General features: G+C 49.9%; 3 protein-coding genes across 3 annotated transcripts; all 3 read left to right on the forward strand.

Moving 5' to 3' along the window:
• Positions 1–23: 23 nt before the first annotated feature.
• J4E88_002525 (uncharacterized protein) lies at positions 24–1278 on the forward strand (the record flags this gene model as incomplete). The annotated part of the gene is made up of 2 exons (XM_049396186.1): positions 24–523; positions 639–1278. The coding sequence occupies 2 exons, from the start codon at positions 24–26 to the stop codon at positions 1276–1278; spliced, it is 1140 nt and encodes a 379-aa protein (XP_049258590.1).
• A 1732-nt stretch (positions 1279–3010) lies between these two features.
• Positions 3011–6517, forward strand: J4E88_002526 (uncharacterized protein; the record flags this gene model as incomplete). Its single annotated transcript, XM_049396187.1, has 3 exons — positions 3011–4486; positions 4536–5651; positions 5702–6517. 3 exons carry the CDS (start codon positions 3011–3013, stop codon positions 6515–6517), a joined length of 3408 nt encoding a protein of 1135 aa, XP_049258591.1.
• A 2252-nt stretch (positions 6518–8769) lies between these two features.
• On the forward strand, positions 8770–10533 carry J4E88_002527 (uncharacterized protein; the record flags this gene model as incomplete). Its single annotated transcript, XM_049396188.1, is given in 3 exon segments — positions 8770–8778; positions 8795–9172; positions 9226–10533. The coding sequence occupies 3 exon segments, from the start codon at positions 8770–8772 to the stop codon at positions 10531–10533; spliced, it is 1695 nt and encodes a 564-aa protein (XP_049258592.1).
• Between the last annotated feature and the right edge of the window lie 1166 nt (positions 10534–11699).

Genomic DNA, 11699 nt, shown 5'->3' on the forward strand with positions numbered 1-11699 from the left:
TCGACCCTCTTTCCACGTGCATCATGGCGGAATCCACGTACCAGATCCCAGAAGAGTACCAGTCACAGCTAAAATATGTGGAGTCGAAGGACAGCCGTACCGATGCCGAGATTCTGGATTCCTTGACGAAGCATGCACCCATCACGTCCGAGAAGAACATTTGGACGTTCTGGCATGCGGGCGTACAGCAGATGCCAACATGGACACAGCGCAACATCATCAACTGGGTGCGACTTCACGGCCCTGGGTGGACGATTCGCGTGCTCGACACGGTACCAGACTCGCCAAATCACGCGTTGACTTGGATATCGACCGACCTTCTTCCGGAGACCTTCGTGAAGGGTACGATGACGGGGCCATACGTAGGTCCTCATAGCGCCGATTTCCTGCGTGGCGCAGCACTGTACACGTATGGTGGCGTTTGGATGGACGTCGGATGCATTGTGTTCCGCAACCTCGACAAAGTCTGCTGGGACCAGCTTGGGGACGACAGCAGCCCGTTTACAGTCGCTGCGCCACTGGTGTATGGGCAGTTCATGGCGAATCATGTCGTCGCCTCTCGAAAAAGCGACGAGTTCATCAAGAAATGGCGCGTTATACCCACTCAGCCATGATTCATCAGACTGACTGTGAAACAGGCACCTGATCTTCCTGGAGCTCTGGAAGGGACGTACCGATTTTACTGGCGTGGTGCAGTCGCCTCTCATCAGCTTCATCAAGCAGATGAATAGCAAGGATCTTCAAGACTCCGGATTTAAATGGGAGTGGAAAGTCGACGAGCCGACTCTCATCGGGTACATTGGGCAGTGCCTCGCCTGGATACGCTTGACGTGGTTGCAAGAGCCTAACGGTGGTTTCGATGGCGTCACCTACTGGGCTGAGAAGGTCTTGCTGTGGCATGCGCTATCTGAAGACTTTCCTGCTGAGCACACTCTTGGCTTCGATATTAGCGCAGACTTTTTGAAGCTTTTGGCCATGAGCGTGGGTGCTGACGAGTCCGACGCGGTGTACGAGAAGGCGAAGAAGGCCACGTGGGGGATGTTGACGCAGAGTGTGATGCAGAAGATCACACATGGCAAAGGGCTGGGCGAAACGATTCATATTGGCACGTTGCTGGACCTTCCGGAAAATGAGGGTATAGATGCTGCGCCTGGTACGTTGGCAGGGCTGCTGCGATATGGCAGCGTGCATCTGGAGCAGACGAGGGATATGCCGTATATCAAGGCCCCTGCGGTGGATCCCGAGTTCATTCTTCACAAGGGATTACTGGAGGCGTGAAATGGACATCCGCCGAGACAGTGCTTTGAGATCCAGGCGGTCGGAAACCAAAACTCTTTGTCGTATAATCTGAAGGTCTTTTGTTGAAGTTGCAGCCTTGACAAGGCGAGATGGGCGCAGTGCGAAGCATAGCCGTCCAGGCTTCCGCAATCAAACTTGAAATCAGGCATGCGCGAGGACGAGCGTCCAGCTGCCAGGTCGCAAGCGGCAAACAGTCTGTGCACCCACGTATGACATCATCTCTCTCTCCTTTGATGACATGTCCCAACCTCCTCGGGTGTATCCTTGCGTCTCCTTTCTACTTCGCCTCCGACCATCTAGATTGACAATTTCCTCGCGAAAAGCAGTCGCCGGATCCCAATGAGTCGAACCTCGGCAGCCCCGTGTTCGAAGATAATGCGCCACAGCGACTGCGCCACAGGTTCAGCCATAATGCTCTTCTAGCTTCGATGACGGCCACCTTGATGCGCACGCCCAGAACACGCTTCTCATCGTCGCTGTCATTCTTGCCCCGCTGAGATTACTGAGCGGAGGGTGTGACGAGATGCGCACGACATAAGACCGAACAGGCGCTTTCCAAGACAAGGCAGAATCTGATGAGTGCAGCTGGTCAATTGTGATTGGACGTCATGTCAAGTTAGCCTGAGGCGGCAAAGCATGTCTCGACGGAGACATGGAAGTTTCATCGGGCATATGCCCACGGATGAGACCTTCCAAAGCATGTTCAAGAGATTCAGACGGCGATGTGCGATCCAAAGTTCTATCGGCCTAATCGATCATGCTATCGGGGTTCTGGTTCAAGGTGCCCATGGGAGGCGAGTCTCTACATGGACTATCGACAAGGTCCTATACGTCTACGTCCCTGTCACCTCGAAGCGACACGAGCAGAAGGCTGAATACCTGATCTCTTGATGACAGCCCCAGGCAGAGATGTTGTATAGGTAGGCTGGAGCAGCTGAGAGTCGAGTAAGCTAAACCAAAGATGGCTAAGCGACGAGCAAAGCCTCAGTGGCGCCACCGTGGCGCAGGTTAAGCCCTGCTAGCCTCGTCCTGATCTGCACGTTGGACATCGAAGCGACACTCAATCGTGACTTCAGACTATCGCTTGTTCCTTCTTCTCACCTTGTTTCTGTTTCAACAGTCTTTGTGCAGTCGTCCATAGCGATGTGATGGAAGCGGACGCTGAGGGCCTCCGCGCTTCATTGCGCTCGGATGGGGTTTGCACTGCCCCCTTCCAAGACCACCGGACTTCTTGACAGCCGCTCATCTCGCTATGAACGCCGTTAGTGGCCAAAAGCATCAAATCTCGCCTCCTTGGCGACAAGTCTACAGCTCAACCATCGAAGCGACGTAGGCGGAGGGCTGAGTTCTCGGTCATTCTACCAAGTGTTCGATGTGTAGATGTCACCTAGGCCGCGAAGGCAAAAAAACGCCGCGGAATGATCGTTCCTCAGGAGGCTACTAGGTGCCAAGCGAGGCTCTGGCGGAGTACGTATCACATCAGGTAGACCAATATCGCGCACCAAGCGCCTGGCAGTCTTGGGGTGGCCCACACTTACACAGCCCGCTTCAACCTTGAAAGAGTATATGGCAGCTTGAGAGGCTTCCGTCCTCCGCCTTGTTACAATCCAGCTCTTATACTGTTATCACATAGTTTCTATTTCTTTAAACTACGATCATCAACTGCATCTTTCCAGCGGTCCATTTGCATTATCACTATCATACTTCAAATATGGAGTCCGGCAAACTTGCCCCTCCGACACTCCAAATCAACACGCGACAGCGTGCTCTGAGTCAGGCAGACACGGTCACATCACAAACATCAGACCCCTTCCGGACACCAATATCACCAAGCAATGCGTCCACAAGTGGTGCATCGACGGTAGTAGGAGACTACGATGCAGCGTTGCAAAATGAGTTGCGCGCTGAAGCTAAAGCCGACACGAACAACCCCTTCGCCTTCACACCATCACAGCTCAGCAAACTGTTGAACCCCAAATCGCTTCCTGTATATCAAGCATTGGGAGGCATCCACGGTATCGCAGCCGGACTACAATCAGACACTCATTCCGGTCTGAGTGCCGACGAATCGACAGTTGCGAGACACATTTCCTTCGACGAAGCAACAAATCCACAGACACCTACAAAGGAGAAAGAATCAAGTCGACCGCCAAGTGACGGAAAGCCCTTCGAGGATCGCATACGCATACACGGACGGAACGTACTACCACCGAAGAAGGTCACCCCTCTATGGAGACTTGTCTGGAACGCGTACAATGACACTGTACTCATAGTTCTTACTGTTGCAGCTGCCATCTCGCTAGCACTCGGACTCTACGAAACGTTTGGTGCGGAACATCCACCGGGATCTCCCACACCTGTCGACTGGGTCGAGGGTTGCGCAATTGTAGTAGCTATCGTCATCGTTGTACTCGTCACCGCCGTAAATGACTGGCAAAAGGAAGCAGCATTCGCAAAGCTCAACGCGAAGAAGGAACAACGCGATATCAAAGTCACACGATCGGGAAAGACCGCTATGATCAGCATCTACGACGTCCTAGCCGGCGACATCATACACCTGGAGCCTGGCGATGTCATTCCAGTCGACGGAATCTTTGTGGATGGCTCCGACGTCAAGTGCGACGAGTCTTCTGCTACGGGAGAATCAGACGCCATGCGCAAGACACCAGGTGCCGCTGTCATGAAAGCACTTGAGTCCGGTCAGTCCACCAAGGGCCTTGACCCCTTCGTCATCTCCGGCGCAAAGGTTCTCGAGGGCGTCGGTACTTTCATGGCGACATCTGTCGGAGAGAATAGCAGCTTTGGCCGCATCATGATGTCTGTCCGCGTCGAGATCGAGGAGACACCACTACAGGCGAAGCTCGCTAAGCTTGCCATGGCTATCGCTTACCTCGGAACTGCAGCTGCTGGTCTCCTCTTCTTTGTCCTTCTCTTCCGTTTTGTTGGTGGGCTATCTGGTGATACCCGATCTGCATCTCAGAAAGGTTCAGCGTTTATGGATATCCTCATCGTTGCTGTTACCATTATCGTGGTAGCAGTCCCAGAAGGTCTCCCACTAGCAGTCACGCTGGCGCTGGCTTTTGCGACGACCAAAATGCTGAAGGAGAACAACCTTGTCAGAATCTTGCGCGCATGTGAGACTATGGGCAATGCTACAGCCATTTGCTCAGACAAGACCGGTACTTTGGTAAGTGCTATCTCTCGATTGGACACGAACATATGCTAATACCTCACAGACAACAAACCGAATGACGGTCGTTGCCGGCACTTTCGGCACCACCAGCTTCGTTCACGCGGACGCCGCCTCAGAGAAGGACCAAACCATTTCGGCATGGGCATCTAAGGTCTCGGCTGCTGCAAAGCAGCTTCTCATCCAGTCCATCGCAATCAACTCTACAGCTTTCGAAGGCCAAGAGGACGGCAAGTCTGTCTTCGTCGGATCCAAGACTGAGACTGCGCTACTTGAGCTCGCCAAGGAACATCTCGGACTCGTCTCGCTGTCAGAGACCCGCGACAGCGAGCAGGTGGTACACATGTTCCCCTTCGACTCGGCTAAGAAGTGCATGGGTGCCGTTGTGAGGCTTCCGAACGGACACTACCGCCTCGTCGTCAAGGGTGCATCTGAGATCCTCCTCAGCTTTGCCTCTGCATTTGCGCATTTCGAGTCACTGGAGACAGAGTCGCTATCGCAAGAGCACCGCCAGGTACTGACCGAAGCGATCAACGCATACGCGAACCGATCTCTCAGGACTATCGGACTAGTGTACCGCGACTTCGAGCAATGGCCACCGGTCAACGCCACGCTCACTGAGGGTGGCAGTGTCGACTTCGCCTCCCTGCTGCGCGATCTTACATTCTTCGGGCTAGTTGGTATTCAGGACCCCGTTCGCCCTGGTGTGCCCGAGGCTGTTCGCAAGGCACAGAAGGCTGGTGTCACGGTCAGGATGGTTACCGGTGACAACATGCAAACTGCGCGAGCGATCGCGACTGAGTGCCTGATCTATACCGAGGGCGGGTTGGTAATGGAGGGACCAGACTTCCGCCGCCTTACTGAAGAGCAGCTCGATGAGGTGCTGCCGCGACTACAGGTGCTGGCCCGCTCATCGCCTGAAGACAAGCGCATCCTTGTTCAGCGTCTCAAGACCCTTGGCGAGATTGTCGCTGTGACCGGTGACGGTACCAACGATGCCCCAGCACTGAAAGCAGCCAACGTTGGCTTCTCCATGGTCTCTGGCACTGAGGTTGCCAAGGAAGCCTCTTCGATCATTCTCATGGACGACAACTTTGCCTCCATCATCACCGCGTTGATGTGGGGTAGGGCTGTCAACGACGCCGTCCAGAAGTTCCTCCAAGTAAGCCATACACGATCTTCCAGTTCATTCCAGCCAGCTAACAAACGTAGTTCCAAATCACTGTCAACATCACTGCTGTGGTCCTCGCGTTCGTGACCGCGGTCTACGATGACGAGATGAAGCCAGCCCTCAGAGCCGTACAGCTTCTTTGGGTCAACCTCATTATGGACACCTTCGCCGCCCTCGCCCTCGCTACCGACCCACCGACTGAGAAGATCCTCGACCGCCCACCGCAGGGCAAAGGCCCTCTCATCACAACAACGATGTGGAAGCAAATAATGGGCCAGAACATCTACAAGATCACTGTCATCTTCGTGCTATACTTCGCTGGCGGCGACATCCTTGGCTACGACCTCTCCGACCCCAACAAGCAACTCGAGCTCGACACCGTCATCTTCAACGCTTTCGTCTGGATGCAAATCTTCAACATCTTCAACAACAGGCGTCTGGACAACAAGCTCAACGTGCTCGAGGGTGTATTCAGGAACTGGTTCTTCATTGGCATCGTTGTCATGATCATCGGCCTCCAGGTTCTCATCGTCTTTGTCGGTGGTCGCGCATTCCAGATCAAGCCAGGAGGTATCGATGGTACACAATGGGCTATCAGCATCGTCGTCGGTTTTGTCTGCATTCCATGGGCAGTACTCATCAGATACTTCCCCGATGAGTGGTTCGCTGCCATCGCGCGTGTTGTCGGCAAGCCTGTCGTCGTCGTGTATCGATGGTGTTGCACGGGTATGAGCAAGGTCAAGACCTTGTTCACCTTCAAGAAGACGAAGAGTGAGGAGAGCGAGGCTGAAGCTGGTGCTGCGCCAGCGATCGTCGTGGTCGGTGATGACGCGAGCGTAGCTGAGAACAGGAAATGAACGTAATGATTGGATGGAGGCATTAGACTGCGCATTTGTACAACACTTAGTTTAGATGAGACACGATACCCTAGAATTTGACGTTTTTTATTTGCATCCTTGCGATCAAGCTATACTCGTGCTATTTGAAAGTGACTGTAGGAAGGGGACTAAAATTGAGAGTATGTAGCAGTCTGCGTCATTGACCGCATACCGAAGTAACATGACAGAGAAGCGTTTTCACTAACGTTACACCACCCAATGTTCTCTAGACGCGCTGCTCATTTTGCGCATGACTGAAGAGTCGTCCCGATAAACAAGACTGAAGCAGTGTCTTGATCACGTCGATCTTGGCCATGTCAACCTCCTCCATGGTCCTGCTAGACCGTTGGAAATAGTTGTCGTCTCTGTCGCAGGCTAACAAATACACAGCTTTGTTCTTTCCCGCTTTCCTGTGTTCGACGAACTTCTTCAAGAAGGAGACCTCAGCAAGCTCTAAGATATCCAGTCCATCCTTCGACTTGACTTGAGGCTTGGCGCCACTTCGAAGAAGATGTAAGACTAAGCCAGCGTTCTGGTTGCGAACGGCGGTCTGCAGTGGGGTCTCACCCTCCCCATGCACTGCTTCAATGTTGGCCCCCATCTCTTCAAGGATCTTCAGGGTGTTCTGGCTTCTCCAAACTAGCACAGCTTTGTGAAAGGGCGTGTAGCCTGATTCATCTCTGGCTTCAAGCAAAGACTCCTTTTCATCCATCTGGCTCACGTACGAGACGATGAGTTTGAACATGTCTCGATGCCCGGAGCCGGACACGGCGGTGTGCAAGCTTGTGTCTGCTTCTGCTGCGAACAGAACCCGCTAACGCTGGGTGTCAAGTAGAAACCGTGCGTTCTCGACGTGCTCCGCTGCGACCACTCGACTGAACAATGTCGAGCCAACGGGGTTGAGCTCTGCAACCTCTGCGCCTTGGTACCTAAGGCTCACTGGGAATCTTTTCCCCCCAAACCTCGCTACCAGAGAACTGACTCCAAAAGCCATGTCGGAGTGGAGGGCAGGCTTATGGTCGCGAAGCAGACCGTCGTTTGATAACCCACTGATGAACGTACCACCTACGCTAACAGTATCGCTTGATAGCGAAATGGAACAATGTAAGTGAGTAGAAAGGTACTTAGCGGGTGACCCCGGTGCGGGCGATAATCAAGCGAGCTATGCGTCATACTCGTTCTGCTGCATACGGTAATTTTTACTAGGCGCGTATCGCTGCTGCCTAAAACGCGTGATACTACGTCACATGATGAAGTTGGCCCGGCGCCGCAATGTGCGATTGGCCTACTTGACGTTACACAGTCCATTCGAACTTTGAGCAAAACGACGCTGGAGCCCAAACTCGAACCCCGCCTTACCACGCCTTCTCGAAAATGGCGAACAAGATATGCCACTTCTTCGTCGCTGGACGTTGCGTCAACGGGTCGACGTGTCGCTTCCACCATCCCGATACGGTCTCCAACCCCCCCTCCTCCGAACGCAAAGCGGAACCTGTTACCCGTTCGCAGTCGGGCGGCTCTGTTCCAAGAGCGAAGATACCTTGCAAATTCTATCTCCAAGGCACATGTACTAAGGGACACTTCTGTAATTTCGAGCATTCAAATCCGACCACAGTTACATCTACAGACTTCCGTTCTGCATCGAGGGATACCAGGCCGAGTATACAGTGTAGGTACTTCCAGAGGGGCATCTGTAATATGGGCGAGCAATGTCCCTTCAGTCATGAGATTCGAGAGAATCTAGGCATGCCGAAGACGCTGTCGGATCACACGCCCATCAAAGACGTCGGCCTCACTGCACCCAGTTCGGCGCGCGCCGATCCTTCCTCCAAGGAGCATGATGAGACCGAAATACCAAGGACGATCGGAGGGGCTACCGTGGAGTTCGCCAACGGTGCATCTGTTTCTAAGATCTCTTTGATATCGGACTTCTCCGCCGTGTTCACATCCGACCTATCGCCACATACATCTGTACAGGATCTAGTCGACTTCTTGATCAACAGGGGCTTTCCCCAGGTGACTCACGATTGTGTTCCCTTCAGACACATCCCTGAGAAGCTCCATAAGACAGCTGTGATCAAAGTCCGTGATCCAGGCTTCGCCAACAAGCTTCTCCAGTGTCTTCAGAACACTCCGGTTCGTCTTGGGGATTTCGAATTTCGCGCATCGAAAATGCAAGTTGCAGGAGAGACAGCATCCGGAATGAATCGGCTTCAGCTCACCAGCGTAACATGTTCATGGTTCAATCCTTCTAAGGTGGCTTATCTCGAATATGACGCAGACTGGAAAGCGAAGCGGGCGCTCGAGCGCATGGAGCGCCCGAATTCAAATGAATTCCAGGGCCGGAAGCTCGATGTCACCTATCAACCAGTTCGGTCTTTGCAAATAGGCAATCTAGACCTGAACACGAATGAAGCGGGACTTCGACGCTTTCTTCCTTATCCACCGCCCACTAAGGTGACTTGGGGACCTCATTCTCACAATCTCACTGCGAAGCAACTAGAGGAAAGAGCTATCACGCAACTTCGATCGCACGGTACCCTCATCGAAGAGTGTATTCCTCATCCCCAAAAGGGAGGAAGTAGAACGAAGATCATCGCCAAGTTTAGCGAAGCAGAGGCAGCACGAAATGCGGTCAAGAAGATGCACGAAACTATTCTCGATCCCAGCTCGAACAAAAGATGCAGGTCACTCCTCTGGTTTCCATCAAACTGTCGGTCTCCTCTCGAATCCTAGCAGCCATTGGACCACAGCTTGACCCTCTAGTCGACCAAATATGGCGAACGGATTACGTTCAAATCAAGAGCTACAAGACTCTGGGCAAACAATACACCCAAGTCCGCATCTTCGGCCAGTCCAGAGAACCAGTTGCCAAAGCCAAGTCGGCCGTGGAGAAGCTCCTTGCTGGTCAGATCGCCACCGACGGACATGGCCCGATCACAGATCCATTCTACTTCAGGCCTTCGTCAAAGAACTTTCTGAACGATCTGGGAGCCTCACATGGGGTCTTCATCCACCAAGATTCACGTCGATCAGTCCTTCGACTATACGGAGATCACATGGGTATCGAACGAGTCGAAAGTGCTCTGGTGGCTAAGTGTGCAGAATTGAGGGAGCAGTCTCACACCGTCATTCTTCATCCCGAGGCTTTGGCATTTGCCCTCAAAGGTGGATTTCGAAATGTTGTCGCCGCTTTAGGGAAGGACAAAGTGAAGCTAGACATCATCAACACCCCAAAGCGAATTATCGTCGAAGGCTCCGCGGAAGATGCGGTCCAGGTACAGAAGATTCTCGCATCGTGTACATCGTCTTCATTGGAAACGCAAACCGCCGGGCTATCCAACAGCGAGGACGACGGCGAGCTACTCTGCCCGGTCTGCTTCACCCCACCGGAAGACCCTATCAAGACGTTTTGCAGCCACGCGTATTGCAACTCCTGCTTGGTTTCGCAATGCACGTTTGCCGACTCTTTCCCGGTCAAATGTCTCGGTGAGGACGCTGTTTGTGACGCTCCATTGTATCTCTCCGACGTCAAGAAGGTTCTTTCTGGAACGGAATACGATGATCTTCTCCAGACATCCCTGACGTCATACCTTCGTAGCCGACCCACGGAATTTCACTACTGCTCTACACCCGACTGCGATCGTTTCTACAGGATCTCAAGCGCTGAGAACCCTCGAATCTTTGATTGCGACGGCTGCCTCACTTCCATCTGCACTAGCTGCCACCAAGGACCCCATGACGGGCACACTTGTGAGACCAACAAAGCTCTGATGAGAGCTGCCATGGAGGAAGACGAGAAGCTCACGAAATGGAAGAAAGACCATGATGTACGAGACTGCCCAAAGTGCGGGGTGCCGATCGAGAAAGCGGATGGTTGCAATCACATGACATGCACCTCGTGCCAGGCACACATCTGCTGGTTCTGCATGAAGACGCTTAGCAGCGGAGGCGAGACGTACAACCACATGCAGAGCGTACATAGCGGTGTTTAGATGGCACCTTCAGAACTCGTCCTTAACCTTGTACTACGGTTATCCCGTCGCAAAGTAGAGAAATAAGATTAGAATAAAGAATATACACGTAAAGCTCTTATATACCTAGAAGCTTTAGAAAAAAGCTTTTAGATTAATCTTCTAAACAATTAGAAAAATAACTAAAAGAATAAACTACTTTACTTTATATTTATAAGCCTCTTTTTTTAAAAGAAAAGTACTTAGTAAAGTTTTATTAATAAAGTATTAATTCTATAGTTTATAAGCTAGTTCTAAAAAGAAAAAGTCTATTACTAGTATACTAAAAAATATATAACTAGAAGTTTTACTTACTTTTAAATTTATAGTATTAAGTAAGCTAAAATTTAAACTTTAGTACTACTACTTTTAAAGTAGTTAAAGCTTTTAAATTTTTTAAGCTAGCTAAAAAGCTATTTTAATACTAATATACTTTAATAAAGAATCTTAACTTTTAATACTTTAAGAAGATTATAATTTAATTATATATACTTATTAGCTTATAACTAATAAAGTAATATATTTTAAAGCTTTATAGTTAGAATATATATACTAAAGTCTTAGTAAAAGCGCGCTTCTTCTATTTTATAATTAGTAAAGTTTTATATAATATAAGATAAAGCTTAGCTATTTTAGTAATCTACGCTTTACTAAGTAGACTAGCGTATTTATTTTTATATATAAATATATCTTAGAAAAAAAGTTTCTTTAATTATTATAATTACTTACCTAATATATATAAAAAGTATAATAAATTAATCTATTTATTATATAATATAATTCTAGATAGGTTAAAGCTACTCTACTTCTAGCTTTACTATAGATAGTAGCTAAGTTTCTTTATTAGTAATAAAGAATTCTACACTATAAGCTAGTCTAAGAAATATAGAGTTTAATAGTAGTATTTATAATAATATAGTTTTAAAAGCTTATATTTAAAAATATAGATATAAAGTATACTATAGCTTTAATACTAGAGTTAGATATATATTACGCGCTTATAGTAGACTACTATACTTATAGCTATAAATTATCTCTCTATATCTAAAAGAGAGAGCTTAAAGAGTACTTCTTTAAAAAATTAAATAATTATATTATTATATTATAACGCTTAACTATTTTAGACTTTAAAAGTAAACTTTAATAAA

The sequence above is a fragment of the Alternaria novae-zelandiae genome (genome assembly GCF_023758075.1).
Source record: "Alternaria novae-zelandiae strain BMP 2774 chromosome Unknown scaffold_3, whole genome shotgun sequence".
Lineage (NCBI taxonomy): Eukaryota > Fungi > Ascomycota > Dothideomycetes > Pleosporales > Pleosporaceae > Alternaria > Alternaria novae-zelandiae.